General features: G+C 45.0%; 2 protein-coding genes and 1 long non-coding RNA gene across 4 annotated transcripts in view; all 3 read right to left on the minus strand.

Annotated features, from left to right (window-relative positions):
• abcc1 (ATP binding cassette subfamily C member 1 (ABCC1 blood group)) overlaps positions 1 to 11,800 on the minus strand; it is a 15,755-nt gene extending 3,955 nt beyond the window's left edge. The window contains exons 1-28 of one of the 2 annotated variants that reach the window (XM_019884813.1): positions 11,658 to 11,800; positions 9,876 to 10,052; positions 9,625 to 9,753; positions 9,114 to 9,251; positions 8,889 to 9,014; positions 8,664 to 8,725; positions 8,165 to 8,296; positions 7,670 to 7,897; positions 7,405 to 7,582; positions 7,145 to 7,306; positions 6,793 to 6,885; positions 6,371 to 6,574; positions 5,962 to 6,108; positions 5,781 to 5,868; positions 5,610 to 5,679; positions 5,357 to 5,483; positions 4,949 to 5,125; positions 4,346 to 4,513; positions 4,074 to 4,248; positions 3,907 to 3,967; positions 3,170 to 3,290; positions 2,876 to 3,080; positions 1,981 to 2,291; positions 1,621 to 1,820; positions 1,251 to 1,377; positions 896 to 997; positions 669 to 815; positions 266 to 424 (exon numbers count right to left, since the gene is read on the minus strand). In XM_019884813.1, the coding sequence (XP_019740372.1) occupies positions 266 to 424; positions 669 to 815; positions 896 to 997; positions 1,251 to 1,377; positions 1,621 to 1,820; positions 1,981 to 2,291; positions 2,876 to 3,080; positions 3,170 to 3,290; positions 3,907 to 3,967; positions 4,074 to 4,248; positions 4,346 to 4,513; positions 4,949 to 5,125; positions 5,357 to 5,483; positions 5,610 to 5,679; positions 5,781 to 5,868; positions 5,962 to 6,108; positions 6,371 to 6,574; positions 6,793 to 6,885; positions 7,145 to 7,306; positions 7,405 to 7,582; positions 7,670 to 7,897; positions 8,165 to 8,296; positions 8,664 to 8,725; positions 8,889 to 9,014; positions 9,114 to 9,251; positions 9,625 to 9,753; positions 9,876 to 10,052; positions 11,658 to 11,720 (4,077 nt within the window). In that variant the 5' untranslated portion in view covers positions 11,721 to 11,800. Of the gene's footprint in view, positions 1 to 265; positions 425 to 668; positions 816 to 895; positions 998 to 1,250; positions 1,378 to 1,620; positions 1,821 to 1,980; positions 2,292 to 2,875; positions 3,081 to 3,169; positions 3,291 to 3,906; positions 3,974 to 4,073; positions 4,249 to 4,345; positions 4,514 to 4,948; positions 5,126 to 5,356; positions 5,484 to 5,609; positions 5,680 to 5,780; positions 5,869 to 5,961; positions 6,109 to 6,370; positions 6,575 to 6,792; positions 6,886 to 7,144; positions 7,307 to 7,404; positions 7,583 to 7,669; positions 7,898 to 8,164; positions 8,297 to 8,663; positions 8,726 to 8,888; positions 9,015 to 9,113; positions 9,252 to 9,624; positions 9,754 to 9,875; positions 10,053 to 11,657 lie in introns of both variants that reach the window. The other variant, XM_019884812.1, reaches the window with a different exon arrangement.
• Positions 11,801 to 13,150: 1,350 nt separating this feature from the next.
• LOC109524781 (uncharacterized) lies at positions 13,151 to 14,556 on the minus strand. Its single transcript, XR_002170012.1, has 2 exons — positions 14,145 to 14,556; positions 13,151 to 14,101 (listed from the first exon to the last, which is right to left on the minus strand). It is a non-coding gene; the product is annotated as an uncharacterized LOC109524781 (long non-coding RNA).
• A 797-nt stretch (positions 14,557 to 15,353) lies between these two features.
• fbxl16 (F-box and leucine-rich repeat protein 16) overlaps positions 15,354 to 19,462 on the minus strand; it is a 14,806-nt gene continuing 10,697 nt past the window's right edge. The window contains exons 5-7 of the mRNA XM_019884880.1: positions 17,072 to 17,156; positions 16,897 to 16,960; positions 15,354 to 15,960 (exon numbers count right to left, since the gene is read on the minus strand). Of these exons, the coding sequence (XP_019740439.1) occupies positions 15,812 to 15,960; positions 16,897 to 16,960; positions 17,072 to 17,156 (298 nt within the window). The 3' untranslated portion in view covers positions 15,354 to 15,811. The remainder of the gene's footprint in view (positions 15,961 to 16,896; positions 16,961 to 17,071; positions 17,157 to 19,462) is intronic.

Consider the following 19,462-nt stretch of genomic DNA (forward strand, 5'->3'; position numbering starts at 1 on the left):
TCAAATTTCCGGCCCGAACGAAAGCCACAAAGGGTACACGTGTGCACTCAAAAGGAAGATTAATCATTGAATGTCAAGTATTTGAATAGCGTTTTGTATAAACTAATTCATGCTTGATCGGCCAAGTGCGTGCGTGCGTGCGCGTGCGCGCATGTGTGTGTGCGCGCGCGCGCGCACACACGCACATTTATTTATTTATTTTTTCCGGAATTTTCAGAAAAGTCCACTTTCATCTCTGAGTTCTTTATGCCATCCCAGCACTGACCTGTGGTATAATGGTAATTCTGGAGCGGAGCTCATGGAGGCCAAGTTCAGCAATGTCAATTCCATCAATGAAAATCTGCCCCTGTGCCGCCTCAATGATCCTGAACAGGCCCAGTGTCAGGGATGACTTGCCTGCTCCTGTGCGACCGACAATCCCAACCTGAGAGGAAGATTGTCACAACGCGAGTCACACAATTATTGCGCATTGACTGTTGCCTTTCCTTGAACTGCCTGACGTACTGGGGGGGCGACCGGCACCGTGAATAACCAAACAGGCACATTTGAACAACGCTCCGCGTTTCCGAATGAAGCAGCGTGCCGCACTCAGAGCGTATTTACGAATGCACGAGGCATACTGCAGGGATGACCGATGTGAGTTGTCGATGTACAAAACAATGTCAGACCTTCTCTCCTCCTGAAATGCTGACTGTGATGTTACGGATGGCCAGGTCCAGATCGCGACGGTATCGTAGACCGAAGCCTCTGAATTCTATGCGCCCTTCGGTGGGCCACCCGGGGTCCAGGCCGGAGTGCTCGCGCTTCCACTCAGCCTGGTGGTCGTAGGATGAGAAGTCCAAATTAGTACCGGATCACAGACATCTGCCATCCAAGCAACGGCGACTTTCGTGACCTCTTTTTCTGTCTCACTGTACTCTTTGACTCGCTCCACTGCAACTATGTTTGTTTCCACATCGGAGGACATCCTCACCAGCCAGGTCAGAGAGGCCGTCAGCTGCACGTGAGACGGGATAGCCAGGTGAATGGAGGATGATATTCATGTCAAGACGAAACCTCTGAACCAAATAAATGAAGCTAATCTGTTTACAAGGATTCAAAGTCGGAGTCGGAGGACATTTATGGAAAAGCAGGCGTTGGTGCGGTTGTTCTTAGAAGTACAGTGCATGAATCATGAAAAGGGATGAACTTTTTCGTTTCTCGACCAAATTGCAGAGAAAGTGAGCGAGGAATTGCTCGGCTAGGTTTACCTGAAGGGCATAGGAGATGGCCAGGCCCATGATACCTGGACTGAGACTCTCTCTGGCGATGACGGCAAACAAAGCAGCAGAGGACACAATGCAGTTGCAGACAAACTCCAGTCGGATTGCCAGCCATCTGCACGTACATCGCAACGTGAAATTCATCAAGCAGCAGACTTACGATCATCTCGATTTCTATTCTAGCAATTGTGGCCAAAGTCGTGGTATTTCCTCAAATAGTGAGCCGGTGAGTTCAATCCATCGCAGGAATTTTGTACAAAAGCGGGATCGGCTATCACTATTTTGTGCATCAACCAAAGTTGGTGTGGTAATGGTGGCCACGACTTGAGGAAACGCAATCAAACCGATTCCATCCTACCTGTTTGCTACAATGCTGGGGTAGTAGGCCTTCTGGTTATGGTCAACCCTCTGATCGCTCTCCCGTATAAAGCGTTCCTGTTCACCAAAAGCTCTGATGACGGACGTACCCAGCAGTGTCTCATTAAAGTGGCTATAGATAGGCGAACGGCTGACAGACTCCAGGCGCTTCAACTGGCGTGACGACGCCACGTAAAATCTCTGAACAAAGAGCAGATCAGAAGTGCGACTATAACTCAAGACAACATTACCATGTCAAAGTAGAACTTCACGTGCAACGGATGGCGTGAGCACAAATCGCACCGAAACATGAATGGCAAAGTAATGAAGGCAGCTTGGTGGGGTGTTCGAAAACACTAACCTGTATAAAAAAGTAGAGCAGACCGAGGAAGGGAATGATGATCGCCACAAACGGTGTGGCGATCAGGATGACAATACAAGCACCTATCACATTGAACATGGAGCCCATGAACATTTTCAGAATACTGGGGATCACTGTGTCAATGGTGTCCATCTCCTTGGCAAAGCGGTTGACAAGGTTACCGCTGGGGGTTCGCTCAAAGAACGATATAGGCGAGCGCAGGACGTCGTAAAGCATGGACTGATGAAGGTAGCGAGACGCCAGAATGCCCCCGATGGACATGGACAGGGAGTAACCAAAGACTGCCACCCCTACAACACAACGGTGAGATTTACATGGTTAAAACAAACAAACAAACAAACAAACAAAAATTGTCAATTTTGACCATTTGTAAGCTACGCATACATCATCAACCATCACATCCCAAATCCACACGTGAGTTCTCACACATAAAAAAAGGCATCCTTTTACTTTGCACGAAATTGCGCATACTCTCTCTTATACTGGAGAACATTTTTTTTAAATTCTGTAAACCAAAAATTCCCAGCCGGGGATAAGAAGAGCTGATTCCTATTGGACTCATCGACAGCAACGTGGTCGCTTGTTTGTGCAGCCACAAGTGAGACAGTGCGCTGAGAGGTGTGTGCAACTCCCAATTGGTCAGTACATATATGTGTTCAAATTCAATGACCGTCCGGCATTCAGCCCTTTTTCACTGGGTCCTTATTTTGGATCGTAGCATCAATGAATGAACAGAAATGGAATCATTTTCGATATCCGTCAATACATGAAATAAACTTTTCAGACATATCGCCCAACCCCATTCGACGGCATCAATTAAGATGAGAATGAAAGACAAACGGCCACACAGAAACCAAAAATATACCGTACTCACCCTGGGACAGGCCAAGAGCACCATAAACCCCCAATCTCAGTTGCCTTTGAGGCTGAGTGCCATTAACAACTGGGTCATCGGTCCAGAGACTGAGCCAGTAATTCGAGAGCAGTGAAAGCACGTTATGAGCCAAAAACAGCAGCAGAGCCACGCAGATCAATACACCGATTGCTTTAAAATAGGCCCAGAACACAGACAGCTTGACCTGTGGGCGTGAAAAGACACCGATTCGGTCTCATGGTCAGAAAACCGCACTTGGAGCAACGTATGCGTTGCGGTCGTTTGTCAACCCACCCGTCCTGTGCTGGCCTTGTCAGCCTCCGTTAGTTTGCCCGCTTCCTTGGCTTTTTTGCCGAGCTCCTCTTTCTCCTCGTCTGACTGGGGGAGCTTGGCCGTACTGCTGCTTTCATCAGGCCTAATGAAAATGCAAGCTTTAAGTGACCACGTGGGGGTCATCTTTTTCATTAATTGGATAACATATTCATTCATAGACCTAGGAGGTGTGCCAGAAAAGTTCTGGGACTTGTGTCGCAAAAGATACGGGACATTTCACATCCGAACTACAAGCCTCCCCAGTCAAATCCCTATGGCGTTTGACACATTTTTTTCCAATTTTCTCTGCCGCGCCTTCATCAACTCCTGGAAGTATCCTTGATGTCCTCCCACACCCTTGAGGAGCAATGTGAGCTTGGGGAAGGGGAGAAGCGCGGAAAGGCGACAAAATAACAAAGTCACAGAACCCGGTCGGGTCGAGTGTGGAGGATGCATTAGCAACTGTGATATTCGGCCAGGAATCGTCACATGCTCAGGGCAGTGTTAGCACGCACGTTGTCATGGTGTAGCAGCCATGTGTTATCACGCCATAAGTTGCCTCTTCTCACGTACTGAACAAAATAAAATTGCCGTACGATCTCTTTGAAGTATGTTTTACGACAAAAGCGGTGGAACTTTCGATACACCTCACATGCTATGGTCAGACAAATGCCGCTAAGAGCTAGCGCCTGGCACTTTTGTCGTTCATTTATACGAACCCAGCAAGCCCAGTTGCGCTGCCGTTCTCCATTCCTTTGATGACTAGTTTTGGCTTCGATTCTAAAGCTCGGGAGGGAAAGAAAACAAAACGGAAAGTCATTTGCAACGATCACAACCAAACGCGCTATACGCTGTGTGTCCTTGCACTCAGTGCAGCGTGTCTCACCGTTGTCGTCTCCGTGGTCAACGCTAGCGTAGGTGTGCAGAAACTCAGAAAAAGCACCTTCGGTGGCCATGAGCTGCTGATAGGAGCCAACTTCAGTTATTTCTCCATCCACCATGACCAGTATCAAGTCAACCTGAGGCAAGTAGCTCAGCCCGTGTGTCACCAGCAGACGGGTCTGCATACGCCCACACACGGAAGAACATCAACATCGACGCCTCAGATGATGAGGTGAAGGTTGTCACTTTCAGGATTTGTCGCACCGTCATACGCACCTTGTCCTTCAGCAAGCCCTGTGGACCAATGACCTGCTCAAATATGTGTTTTCCCACATGCGCGTCAACGGCAGATAAGGGGTCATCAAGCAGGTAGACCGTGCGGTCGCAGTAGACGGCCCTGGCCAGGCTCACCCTCTGCTTCTGACCCCCTGACAGATTGACACCCTGTCCATAAAGGTAGAGAAGATAGTCATACAGTTTGGATGTGCAAACATACGAAAGAGTGATGGATATTACCAGAAAAAACAAACAAAAAAAAAAAATTGCCGCTTTCACATGGCACAGCTCATCAGGCACAGTATGTGACAATTTCATTTCCCGTGTCCGTTAGCCTTAGAAGGCATTGACCGCGACTCCATAGTTGTGCTGCTCAAACCGAACAGCAACACAGAAAAAACAAATGTGCTGCTTTTACAGGCTGTGTAAAGGGGGCCAATGACGCCGTAGGAAGAGACTATGTACAGAACTATGTTACAGAAATGTCTAATATGAGCCTATGGCTTTGGAATGAGATATCACCAGTGGAGTGAAGGTCGCATCACACAAGCGTCATGGAACATTTCAGACAACGCGGATGTGTGGTGGATGATGAACCAAGACCTTTTCGCCAATCTCTGTGGAATCTCCAGCAGGCAGGATCTCGAGGTCAGGCTGAAGGGCACATGCGGCCACGACGCGCTGATACCAGGCTTCACTCAGAGCCTGGCCAAATATGATGTTTTCCTTCAGTGTGGAATTTTGTATCCAGGCCTGCTGGGGAACATAGGCCACTGAACCCTGCGAAGAGAAACCAACAATGTAGGATCAAAATCATCATTGTGATCTGTGGGAACCGGGACTCGTACAACACAGCCAGCTCCCAATGTCAGCCAAAAAGCAGCGGGCGTCGGCTACTTGAGCCGCTAAGGAAGTTTCGTCAAACCGCAACGTATTTGCTGCCGTCCACGCTGGGTGCATTCGGAACGTCCCTCCACGGATTAAGTTCAGTATGCTTTTACAGCAATGCACCTTGACAGCCACACTTCCTTCAAGTTTGTCCATTTCACCAAGCAGGGCTGACAGAAGAGAGGACTTTCCGGAACCGACGAGTCCCACAACGGCAACAAGAGCGCCGTCTGGGATGCACACGTTCAGCCTGCAGACACATGTGGACAAATACAAAGTAAAGAAAACGACACTATGGAGAGCAAATTCTGAAATCTATGTGTCAAAACTTAATACAAAGAAGTCAGACAAAGGTCTAAGATGTAGGAACACTTACATCTTGAGTGTCGGTGATTCCGTTCTTGACCAGCTGAAAACTCCATCCACGATGGATATACTGTTTGAGGCTGCCGGGGGAGGGAGGGGGGCAAGAAAATGACATACACGCTTGTAAAATGTACCCGCGTTTCAGTCAAAATGCACAAAGAGGGAAGACCTAAAGACTCACAGCCAACCAGTGCTTTGCGCTCGACACTGTCTTCCTGGAGCTCCTCGTGTGATAGAAACACTCTCAGTCGCTTCAAGGAGACGCTCGCCTTAAGATGGTAAATGCTCTCAGTGTTCAAACTCTTCCAAGTGTACATCACAAAACACGAGTTCCGGAGTGTTTGATTGTCACTCGCACTGACCTGCACCATACTGCTGATGACCATTGGCAGCATGTTGAGAGGAAAGCGTAAGATGTTGAAGAGCGCCAGAGAAACAAAGGCCTTCTGGGCATCGAGCACATTTTTGTCATCGACCAGCACGTACACCGTGAAAGTGGACAGGGCGACCTGCCGAATGAGAAAGAAATGAGTGGTCATCATTGTGACAGGAACGGGTGGCAGTTGCCAATCTCGTCTTCTATTTCTACAGTATTTGTTGCATTTATGTCAATTCTTCTCTTTTTATCTCAAATCTTTTATGTCAAAGAGATTTCTTGACAAATAAAATGCATTATTAAAATCATGATTATTCTTCTTATTCGACTTATTTAGACCGCCAACACACACGCACACAGACATATATATGACAATTGTACTTTGTTGCCCTTACCAAAAAAGGTGCACAGACCCAGGTGAAGGTCGACATTGCACCAAGGTAGGCGGCCTTCTTTAGTACCCGCAGCTCGCTCTCACGGATATCGGATACTTTGCTCTTGAAGGCGAGCTCCCAGGCATACAGCTTCAACACCTTGATACCGTTCAGCATCTCGTTCATCAGCTTAATGCGACTGTCTTTACTCTTCATCTGAGCCACCTGCATGAAGAAAAAAAACACAAGCTGTACGGTACGTCAGGTACTTGGAACACGTGCAAAATCCATTCAAGAGTTTTGAGGGACAAAAAGCTCGCTTTCTGGCTTTGCGCTAGTTGACAATAAAGAGTTGGAAACGTCCCACCAACGTAGGGGGTCTCTAATTATTTTAGATCAGAGCGGAAATATCCCTAAAATGGTGCCGGTCGGAGAAGTCTCACCTGATAAGTTTTGGTTTTCATGGCAATGAAAGCGTTGACTGGAACCATTAGAACCATCACAGCCACTCCAGCCAGAACAGAGGGACCCAAGTTCTACACAAAAGTCCACATTCAAGAAGGATTTCACAAACATGATCACAATTAGGCCTGGCACAATCATTTCTATGACTCATTGTTCAGGGGGGGGAAAGTAAGGACAACAGTTTTTCAAAAAAGACAAACTCTTTGCACGATATGTCATTTCTCTGGGTCGAGGAATAAATAAATAAATCATAAAAATTCCACTGTGTGCCACAAGAGGTAAAGTCAAGAGTAGATCTTGCATTGGTTGTCGTGTCAACTCGATTCTTACCTGCCAGAGAAAGTACAGGGCTAGCACCACTTGCAAGGGGGCAGACCATATCATGTTGATATAAGCGATAAGATCCATAAAGCGCTGAGCGTCCACCGACATCAAGTTGACGATCTCTCCGACTGTGGACGTGCGGCGGGCCGCACTGCTGATAACCAAGGCCTGAAGGAGCAGAGAACGAGTGATGAACGATTCCCTCTCGCGAAAATTCGACTTCATACTTGGCGCCACGACACGGCAACGTAAGTGTCAGGAAGTACCTTCCGATAGACCGCTCCAACGATGGCGGTGCGCAGGCGCATGCCTGTGATGAAGCAGATGTGAAAATACCGCTGGAGGATGAGCGACTGTACACAGGTACAAATGAAGAGCAGAGCTGTGTAGAAGAAGCCATGCCAGTAGGGAGCGCTGGAATTGTTCACAAAGTGGATCAGACGCCTGCAGATCATCAAGCGAAAACAATTGCGGTGATTAATCAGACGGCAAAATGTCATCGTCACGGCAATGCTTTGAATGTTGTCTGACCGCAGGATCTCAGGCCCGACAAACATGAGGATGTCTTGGATGAACTTGTAGAGGCACGAGATGAGGAAATATGGCCCAAAGGCCAGGCACAGAGCCCACAGGAGGGAGGGCTCCTTTCTTTTGGTGTTTTTGACGAGTAAGATTTCAGACTCCTCCGCAGCGCCACTCTCCTTCTTGGTGTGGGGGTTTTGAGCCGGCCGGGGAGAGTACAATGTCTTCAGTTCTGTTCTGAGAACACCAAGAACCGGAGACAGCTTAGTCAAAATGACATCAAACCATTCTTTCCAAAACCTAAACAATATCTGTTATTTATTTGGTAAAATATTGTCATTTGTAATCTATGCCTTGACTCAATACTGGGTTATTTGTTGACTGTTTTGTTGTTCTCTTCTTTCTCAAAGACGATGCTGGTCTTAAACGGAATTTTCAGTTTCTTATCTTAAGACAGGAGGAGGGCACCCCCTTCGAATGAATGAACCACATTGGGCCTCTGACCTTTTTCGCTTTTGACAATCTGCGTTCCAACGTTGAACCAGCCTTGGCACCACTTTCTGTGACCGGTCCTCAGGGTTCAGAGACCACAAGTCTTTCTCCTCTAGGGGATGCTTGTAGCCATTCATCATCATCCTGGTAGGGAACGATATGTCAGATGGTTCGCACAAGCAAACATGCGAGACTGGCTATTGGGAGAGGGGGTTTATGACATTCAAATGGCAAAAGTCACCGAGTGCATATGGAACCTTTTACAATGTTTGCGTCAGCTCTGTACAAAATTCAGAATTGAATTGAGGCAATAAATCCGAAGCAGAATTGCAATTCAAATTACGGGAAGCATAAATGAAATTCCACGCAATTCATGATGCAAAGTTCACGTGTATTATAATTTATGGTGCTTTGTGGCTGATCCAGATTTGGATGAAACCGTCTTTCATAAACCATGACCACAGGGCCAAAAGTGTGATGAAGGAAGTGTATTTACTTGAGGCATACTTACCTGGTGATCCACCAGAATGTTATTTTGGAAAGGAAAGAGGCTCCAGGTTCAGGGCAAGGATTCTAGCGATACCAAATCAAACATCAATTAGATCCAAAAAAAAAAAAAAAAAAAAAAAAAAAAAAGAACAAGGTCCCCATTAACCACGAAAACTAAAGGATTACTGAAATCCATCATCAAAGTGACACGTTTGACGCCACGTGAGCCAACAGGAAACAGACTTACGGAGTCTTTGACGACTTGGGAGAAGAGTGGAGGCCGATCTGACAAGCAGGACAAAATCAACGAAACCAGCAGCAGGGTGTAGTACACAAAGAAGGTGGTGTACCTCCACACGCAGATAGTTGACGGCTGGAATGAATGAAGACACTCTTCATTTGTAATACATGTCAACCTGGACGTGAAAACACGGACCGTCGTTTGCGGTAACCATGAAAGTGGTGGACTAACCTGGTCCAGGGCGTGGAGGATCTTGGACCGGAAGGTGATTGTGGCACACAGCAAGGCCAGCAGCCAGAAAAACAGCAACACTCCAGATGACTGAACCCCTTTCAATCGTTCGTACTGAATCATCAGGGTGGCCAGCAACTGGAACGCGCATAGAAATATATGAGGACACTCCCCAAGTGTAGAAATAGATCTTTTTTGTTTTGCTATTGTCATTACAAACATTGGGATGTCCCAATCAGATTGGTTTTGTTTTGTTTTGTTTTTTTGCACCACGGTTGCGCCAGAGTCACCTGCCCATACCGAGTCCCGATTTGACAATGTATAGAGGAGCGGGGGGAAAAAAAGAGCACATCCAAATTGTACACCGGTGGCTTCTTTCTTCTCCACGACATTCCAAATATCTGCAGGCTATGTCTTGAATGATTGTGAGCTGGCTGAACGAGTTGTCGTGTTCTCTCAGCTTCACAGGCACTTGATTTTCATTCACGGCACTTTCGAACAATTCCCTCACCATGGTGAAGCCCAGTAGGGTTGGACTGACGAGGTGGACAGGCGCGGGGACTTTACTGCCATAACTTCTTTCCCAGAAAGAATAGAAAACATCTGCCCAGCAGATAATCCACAGAAGAAAGCCAAAAGCCTGACGAAAGAAGAACACTTGTCAACATCCCAACATGGTGATGCTGAACTTGCACGATCAAATCGAGGTAGAATACCCGAAGGTACATACGTACACAACGATGTAATGTTTGTAGGACTCACAGTTTTGGCTTTGTTGAGGTGACTCATACATATGTAGCCGTGATTGTGGCTACGAAGGTAGATGAGATAGATGGGGGCACACAGCCAGAGGTAGATGCATGGCAGCCACACCAGGACGGTGTTCTGGAAGCACTGGGTAAAGTCTGGCTTTGTAGTATTCCATGAGCGGTCCCAATCCTAGGTGAGGCAAAGGAAGAGGATATTATGCTTATTATTCTACGTTTTTATTTATATTCACGTATTTTAGCTGCCACAATAGAGACGCTAAATCGACAGCTGTGCACAGGAGAGATCTGAAGAAGAAACAGATCAAATCTTATTTTTTTCCCCCCACTAGTCGTCGTTATCGGCGTCCTGATTTTCCCATAGCGGATATCACAAACAGGTAAATACTGCCTGTTTTGTTTTTTGTTTTTTTTTGCCTCCAATCACGTCGTGTTTAATAAAATAAAAGTTTCCTTCGTGTCAAAGTAACATTTATGATTTTTAGCATTGCAGATATGGCAGGGAAGATCAGGCTGGGAGGTTATCGTTTGTTTTGCGCTCCACAGTCATCGTTTCATAACACAAAATGCACACGAGTCCAGAATGTTGCTCAACACATTCATGGCGCAGGCGGGAACAAAGCTGAAGTACCCAAGATGTGTTTTGAATTGTGAATTATTCTGAGCTTTTTTTTTTTTCATCCTTCGTTGTTTTTCTACCAGATGTAAAAGAAAGCTCGAGCCGCCGATGCCAGTCTACAAAGTGGTGTCTGTGACAATCATTGTGATTGGCTGTAAGCCAGCAAACGCACGTCAGCACCAGACAAGTGAGGCAACTGCAAAGAAAAAAAGCATTGCAGCTCATGAATTCTGTTCAGTCAAAGCGTGCTTTTTACTTGCACTTGGTCCTGCGTATGTGGCGCATGTGTTGTGCTCTGCATGTGTGTGAATTTTTGTTTTTTGGAACGATGACTCTGCATGCCGTGGGGAACAATGACTTGACTTCCCAGTTTCAGATCAACGGCGTGCGCACTTGCATGTCCGCACGCCAGCTGACTCGGCACTCTGGGCGCTGGTTGGGTGTGTGCTTTCATAAACACGTCTCACTGATGGGGACTGATGTAAATGTAAGAGCAAAAGTGCGCAAAGATTTTTTTTTCATCTTTTATTAAAATAAGTGACCTTTTTCGTCAAACAAATATTTTGCATATACAGTATATCTTTCAGTTACTGTCAATCACAGCATCATACGAAATTACGGCATGCCAATCCTGTATGTTGCACATAGATCATATTTGTGCAATAAAGCTCGACTTGACTTGATTAAATACAAAGTCTACCTAGGAGGCAAGTCATTCTTGCTTCAAAAGTAAGTCAATTCCTCCACCTTTAGATTTTAAAAACGATTGCCTTGGGATCAGCAAGCAAGTCAAAACTGCTTGGGATCGACGTTAAAACGGATACCAAAACTGGGAAAACTGCACACACGACAGGCTTTCAAGAGCCTCTCCATTAGTCAGTCATGTGTGATTGTTTACGATGTCTTTGAGTAGACCGAAAATGCATTTACAGTTTCCCTATAATTACTGCTCGTGCATGCAAGGCCAGACACGCTGAATTTAATTTAAAAAAAATGTCGGTAAGCCGGTTATTGAAGTGACTGGCGAGCGGAATAAACTGCAACGGAGTTGAAACGTTCACTGATCAATTTAGTCAGCTAGCATGCGCAACCGGTGACCGGTACCTCGCAAAACAGACGTAAACAAAGTAAAAACGGAGGAGAACAAACCTAACTCACCCAGAACTGGTCTGACCCGTCAGGGCTACAGAATCTGTCAAGCCCCATTTGCTGGGACGTCATGGAAGAGAAGTCGTGACTCGTCTGGAGGTTTGATTTCGTAACTTATGTCTCTTTCAGGCTTCTCGTGCGAAGCGGAAGGTTGCCGCCTCTTCTTCTGGGCGGGACGGTAACGCGAACACACTCTTTAAATGACAATGCTGCCGCCTGCTGTACAGGAATGCAATGGCCTTTTTCTTCGCCGTGACAAATCTCTCGAAACGTCCATCCATTCATCATTTTGTACCGCTGCCTCACTCACTGCTTGTTAACGTTCATTTTTTTTCCTCAATATTTTTGTAAGGGAGGCAAATTCAACACTTTTAATTGACAATTGCAAGTGTACGGGTATTTGTTTTTCTTTGTTCCTTGGTTTTGGGTTGCGAATATAAGAGCAGTCATGTTGCGGGTCATGACGGTGTTCTTTTGCAGGGAAGTTGAATAACTCACACATTTTCTCTTCAATTTCCAAGCAAGCCGCTTGTCTCGTCTTTGCTGAGACACAAAGAAACAAAAGCCCAATAAAATGCAGGTGGAATGTACACACACGGCGTCAATATTTTCATGATCAGTAATAGGTCTATATTTATTTTGACTGTTGAAAGTTGTGCTGTACAAGGGTTGTAGTAACAAAATGGTGACAGATGTATACAAAGACGGTGGACAGCAGTAGAAGCGACAGGTACAATTTTGTTTTTGAAAATGTTCCTTAGCTAATGTACCGTGGACTGAGATTGGAAATGCCTGACTGAGCACGTCCGTTGATGATATGTAAACTTTCGCATTGAACCTATGGAAGCTCATTACAGACAATGTTGTGTTCAGTCATCATTAAATTCAGGACTTTTACTTCTCAGAGAATTCACCCTGATGGACTCCTTGCAGCATTTGCTTGTCTCTTGCTTTTATATGAAAAAAGGCTGTGTTCTATATACAATCCGTTACCCAATGAATTCATTTCTGCTCGGACATTGCTTACAATATTACACTGAAATACTTTTTTTCCCCCCCGCCAGCTGTACCTTGTTTAAAATTTCAAGACATAGCAAAATGACCTCTATACACCTGATGGCTAGAGCTTTTTGTTTGTGTGTAGGCTATTGAATACGACGGACACATTAACATTTCATCCAAAATCGAAACACCAAATAGATAATGGTGAATCAAATCCTTGAATAAATATTCTGTCATACTATTGATGGCATGATCAACATACACAACAGCCTAATTCTGGTCAAGGTTAAAGCAATTTTTCGTCCTTAATCAGCTTCCATAGATTTCATTTAGCACGACCAAATCGCAAATCTTGCCCTTCATCATTTTAGTATCAGTATAGTGTAAACATTTGTTAGCCATGACACAGGTAAAATCTCAGACATAATAATATATATATATATAATATATATATATATATAATTTTTTTTGCCACATTCAAGACAATGACAGTGAGTATATCATGTCAGAACTAGGTCAAATATTTATTTTAGGGGTTGAAATGTCAGGCAGGAAAAGAAATCGAACGCAGCAATCATTGCAAATTTGAAGCAATGTCTCTCAATAAATAAACCATTTCGGCGAGACCCAAATGAATAGAAATAAATAGATAAATAAATATGTACAATGAACAGATAGACAGTCTTGTTGAAATACTGAACCAGATCAACCCCTCCCCACCCCCGAAAAACAAAACAAAACATGCACCGTCCACCTCTGTACAGTCCGCGTACAAGGCAAAGCAGCCACGCGTGGTGCTGCAGATTTATTTGGCACAACCTCACACCGGCTGTCACTGAGCCAGTCCTTTCAGTTGGCAGTAAGCACGTCTGACGACATATTAGAGGCAAAAAAAAAAAAAAAAATCCACAGCCCGAAAAAAGTGGCAGTGTGGCTCACTCCCAGGCATCTTCATCTCCTTTGAATATCAAACCAATGCTATAAAAATAAATAATTTCGCTTTGAAATGATGTTTTTTGTTTTGTAAGGATAGCAGTTTTCAGAGTCACACCAATTCTAAGATGCCGTTTTGTGTTTGTTCCGCCTTGCGCACTTGATGCATAGGAGCTCAACTTTGCTTTTCTTTGTCATTCTAAGGCTCATTTTGCAACACTGACGCTGGATTTAAAATCCTCCACCAATATCGAGCTTGTATTTGAACCCTTGCCAATTCTTTCTCTCACACATACAGTTGTGCCTTGAGATATTATGGACCCGATTAATAAGATAAGCGCCATCTTTTCATGGATTTTCTTTGCTTGGAATTGGAGTGCATAACACACGATGGGAAATGTCATGGATGGGCAACCGAATAGGACCTAAGCGGCAGCGGTCCAACGCTGCTCCTCCCGTAAAGTGCTTGTCACACTTGAAAAGCTTTTCTCGAAAAGTTAGCGGGAGCCTTTTGACGTCTTACAATCTTTTGCCTTTGTGCCATTTGCAGTCATAAGACACCTGTTCAATAAAATAAAATAAATGTTCCTGCAGATGTTTACAATTTGGGGCCTGATTGTTTTTTGACACTTTGATTGTGTTTTCTCTGAACTCAGCCATGCATGACCTCTGACAACAAAGGGTAGCACAAAAGGCATCCGCAAATTTGTCACTAACTCCGGGATGAGCTCATTTCCTGGCATTTCTCTTACATTTCAGGAGTTTCAAAGTTCTTAAATTATCTTGGCCTTGAGCGGAGAGGGGACGATCGCTTACTGGGAGACTACGGAAAGGCTTTGGATGACAATATAACGTGATACGCTGATGTGCCTTCAAACCATGTTCTCTGAAAATTTGTGAGTGAAGCTGCTGAAAACCGCCCCCCCCCCAAAACAAAAACAAAAACTCTCTGAGGCAGAGTCAATAAATACTGTCTTGAAATCCCCTGACTGCGGGAGTCCACACTTCACGTTCATCTCTCGAAACACACACTTGAAAATAGAAACACAAAACCATCGGTGTGTTTCGACCACAATTTTCCAGTGAAGTTCCAAAAGGGAACATCCTTTCACTCGAGAAATACTTCAAACTGACACTTTGTCATCTGACTTCAACATTTCAAGGCAGGGTACGGCCTTGCCAATAAGGACACCTCTCAAGGCAAAAGCACTTCAAACCGTCAGTAAAGTTTCTCCAGCAAAAAAAAAAGTAGAACTCTTCACTTTTTTTCACACTCTTCTACCACTTCTCCGACGAATCCTTTAAAGACAACAAAAGTGATAGCGTATGACAGCGCCTTAGCTAGAATTTCACTGTCTTGCGAAAAAGAAATGTGATGAAATGTAAAACAAGAAATGCGTCAAGCGTACGAGTCCAACAAAAAGGACAAATGATGTAAACAGTTGTTTTGTAAATGTCCCGTCATGTTTTGTATTATTATTATTTTTTGAACTTCTGATAAGATATGGGGGGAAAAAAAGAGGGTGTGATATCCCCCCACCCCACCTCAAAAAAAAAAAAAAAAGACCAGAACCTATGTGTTCATGACACACATACATCACACGTACAAAGAGGGAGAAAAAGAGAAAAGTTCCATCCGAGGAGTCGGATTTCATGACCGGCTGGTTTGTGTCTGAACAAGACAACACTGAAGCTTGGAGGAAGAAAAACAGCGGCTTATATTACACAGAGTGATGAAAAAGAACCATTAGTACTTGTGGTCTTGTTTCACTGACCACATACACGATGTGTGCGAGTGTGGTTAAAGTGTATAAGCTCATGTGTGAGTTCCACCAGGACAGCGAAACCAAAGTCGGCATTTGTGTTTTGCGAAGTCCACTTTGCCGCAGCTGCGATCTGCTGTGGGAGACCACACGGGCGTATTGTCTGAAACCTCCCGCGCCCTTCCCAAAAGAAAATTGCGGCCAGACAAGACGTCGTACCGAGCCTTTCGCTTGCACGCCATCCGGACACGTAGCAGCTGTTGTCTTCTCTCCTCGTAGTCCGGTCCTCCTGCTGCTCAGCCTACTCAATGCGGGTGCGGAGGAAGAAGGGCGGCGGGGTGAGGGGGGCCAAGAGATGAGGAACGGTGTACTACATCCTGGGCTGCATTTTGACGAGAGTGAGGAAGAGGAAAGAGGAGGATGGTCGGAGTATTGCGGTGGCTTGCCGAGGACGAGGCGTTGGTCTTATTCGATGACCATGCAGCGCGGCAGGTGTTGCGAGTAGTATTTGAAGAGCTCGGCGGTGGCTCCCGGGCAGTTGGTCAGCTCCAGCTCCTCCAGATCCTGCAGCTGAATGAGGCCCGATAGGCCGGTCGTGGTGATCAGGGGGCAACCTGAAGGAGGGACACTCATCTGTTTACACATGTCTGGGAGTGCGTAACGGGGCCAGTAAAAAAAAAAAAAAAAAACTTAGAAATACTTAATGCACTGCATTATAATGACATTAAAAACAACCTGATGTGTTCTTTTACTAGTCGAAGCTCGTTACAATGTACCTCCAGTGACACGACGAATCTGTATGTTTTGACGGTAGTTTGTTGTAACCATTTCCAATAAAATCGCTGCCAACTTCGATGTATTATACAGTCTGAACACTATTGCGTGAAAGAAACATGAACATGGAATGCAGTGTAAACAGGCTCATTCGCCGTCCCCGGCGACGAGTGGAGGTTAACTGGATCGTCAGCAGCAATGTTTCTTTTACACGATGGAAACAATTCATACCGTCCAGGGGAACTTTGGGTTACGAATTTGATTTGTTCCTTGAATGAAATAAATGGAAATGCAAATGAAGCCATTGCAGCTAAAATACATTTGAATTTCAATTTGAATGTAGTATTTTGAATGTGTTGTATGGGCTTTTCGCATAGCAAAAATGATTAAGAAAATTCATAAGATCTCAACGAGGGAGTACAGGTTGGGAAACATGTTTGAATGATTATACACGCGGGAGTAGAATTGAATGGAGGAGATTGTTTCCTTGTTCATTTCTCCGGAGCAACCACTAGATGACGGTGTGGTCTAAATATCAGAAGAAATACAGTCCATTCGCACGTATTTCACTGTCATATTTTCATCGACGATATTACATTGCTCTCACCTTACCTTGGCATCAACAACCCGAGCAAATTACACAATAATTACACACAAAGTGAACCGGTTGTGAATCACTGGCTATGATCATGTTTTGGCTCGACAAAAATCGTACAGTGTTGGTTGTGAATCACTGGTTATGATCATGTTTTGGCTCGACAAAAATCGTACAGTACCTGCTAGAGAGAGGAGACGAAGACTCCTCATTCCAAACAAATGCTGCAGTCCAAAATCCTGCACCTGGGCACACCCCACACAAAAATCGCACGCAACAATAAACAATAACTCGAATGTTTGCGAGGGCCACAGACGTGAACGTTATTTTGAATCAAGTCGTGTATATTTTGTTACCTGGCAACACCAGCGCAGGTAGAGGCTCCGCAATGATGACATTGTGGACAAATAGCCCAAGCCGGTGTCTGTGATCCGTACACACCTAAAAGTAAGCAAAATACACAAAAGAGCTTCGATTTAATCGGAATTCCTGCTAAATCCCCGTTTAGAAGGCGAAACGGGATGTGGCCATGACTAATTGTCACGCTTCTCCTTTTGTTTAGATTATATTTGATTTTGTTTCATAGTTGTTTCCTCTTGTGTGTGGTTTTTTTTGTACGCTGTTTTGAACTTTACGACAGGCATTGCAGTTGGTCACGTGACCTTTCCGCTCCACACGCAGCCCAAACGAGACGTCAATTCCCTCTGGTCACGTGACGTAACGTCACTAACGCGCGCCTCGAAACGAGACTTCGTTTTCCGTGCCCACTTTTACTCGACACAAGCTTTGAAGTTCCGTGTCATTTTGCCCATCCCGACCTGCTATGTCTTTTTATATAAAAAAAATATATATACATTTGGTTAGATACACTTTACTTCTCCTGGCTCCCTGCTTTTGTGGGTCTACTACCATCACATTTACATGACACTAATGTGTGTTTTATGTTTTTCAGATGCATGTAGGAATGTTGTACAGTACATTGTATCTTTTGTTGCTCGTGTTTCACCTAAAAATGGTGTTCGTGAGCGACGGACTCGAGGACAATAAAGGATGTTGAACATTGGCCGAACCTTTAGGAGCAATTCCACTGACCGCGTCACGGATTTCATGCTTTTTGGAATGTAACCCCCGCGATAAATGATGGTTCACTGTGCTTCACAACACAACTCCAAAACGGTGACCTTCTTCAGCTCTGCAACTCAGTGAGCGAGTTAGGAAACCAACCCGGCGTTTTGTGCGGATGTGAAGACTCCCAATGTGAGTGTGAATAGTTGTTTGTCTAAATGTGCCCTATAAATGGCTGCTGACCAGTCCAGCGTGTACGAGGCCTCTTGCCCAAAGTCAGCTTGGACAGACTTCAGATCAACCGTGCCCCTAATGAGGACAAAGCGGTCCAGAAATGGGATGGGTGGTTGGGGCCGCGACATTCCATCAATGTTCTTTTTTAACTGCAGCTGCATTTGTATGGAAAACACCGGAAAGTACATTTGATGAGTCAACTGTTTTTAAGTGGGACTCGGCAGAATACCGACAGCACCCTCACAAAGCTGCGCTCTCACTGGGATAGTTTGCCCCTCGACCACTTCCCTGCTACAGCGCTGCACGGTTGTGATGACAAGAATCTGTAGGGACTATTGTGGTGTTGTCCTCTGTGCGTGTGCGTGTGTGTGTGTCTGCTTTCGACTGGAAGTATGAGTTAGTCACTCATTTCTAAAAGGGCATTGGGCCGGACATAATGCGTTATTGCTTCGACATACATTAGTCACCCATGTAAACAAAATCAAACGAGGACTAGGCATGCTGCTCTTCTTTCACTTCTCCCATATTTTGCGACTAATATGCTGTACAAGAAGAAGCGTCCTTTCATTATCCGAGGAATGTGGGCCTTCTGCTGTCATGACATTTCCGTACGGCTGCTATTTGAGTAACAACAAAGTGTATGCAGAAAAGCGGTTAAGATTGCACGACTGTCTGTGTCTTCTGTGTTGTGTTGTATTATTTTGTCATTTTCTGTTAACTATTGTGTTGATGGCGGCGCGGGTACCCGCAGCGGCTCCTCTCTCTCCTGTGGTTGAGAGGAAAGAAATTTCAACTGTGTTAAAGTAGACTTGGCTTGATTTCTTTGGGTTCACCATCACTCCGAAGTGGCCCTTGACAAATATGAGTCGGACACTTTCAATCGGAACAGACGAAGGGTTTTCTATAACTCACTTCTTGATTTACTGACTTAGTTATTGACCATTTTACAGTGACTTGCTTCATTTATTTAGTTACTATTTCTAGCACTGCTGGTCTGACAAAGACTGCTGTCCATTGTTGTGTAAAATGTCCGCCTACTTCCATCTGGAATGGAAAGGCAGAAAAAAACAAACAAGCAAGCATTATTTAAAAAAAAAAATACCGCAGGGGGAGGATTAAAATGTGTGTTTGTAGTTTCTGTAGTGTACACTGCCCTGTACCAAGTCGGGTTTCATTTCTTTGTTCAATTTACTGGCCAATTAGAAAGGGACACAAGATAGCACGTCGGTGTCACAATGATGTCACAATGAGGTTTTGTCTTTGAATCTCAGCTCTGGCAAAACCAGCGCTCGATACGACCTCTGAACCGCTTGGTGGAAATGTGGCTTGATATAGCCACATGAAAGTAACTTTGGTTACAAATGACACACACACACACACACACACACACACACACACACACACACACACACACACACACACACACACCCACACCCCTCACAACCACG

Source organism: Hippocampus comes, unplaced genomic scaffold, assembly GCF_001891065.2.
Source record: "Hippocampus comes isolate QL1 unplaced genomic scaffold, H_comes_QL1_v1.1 scaffold46, whole genome shotgun sequence".
NCBI classification, from domain to species: Eukaryota; Metazoa; Chordata; class Actinopteri; order Syngnathiformes; family Syngnathidae; genus Hippocampus; species Hippocampus comes.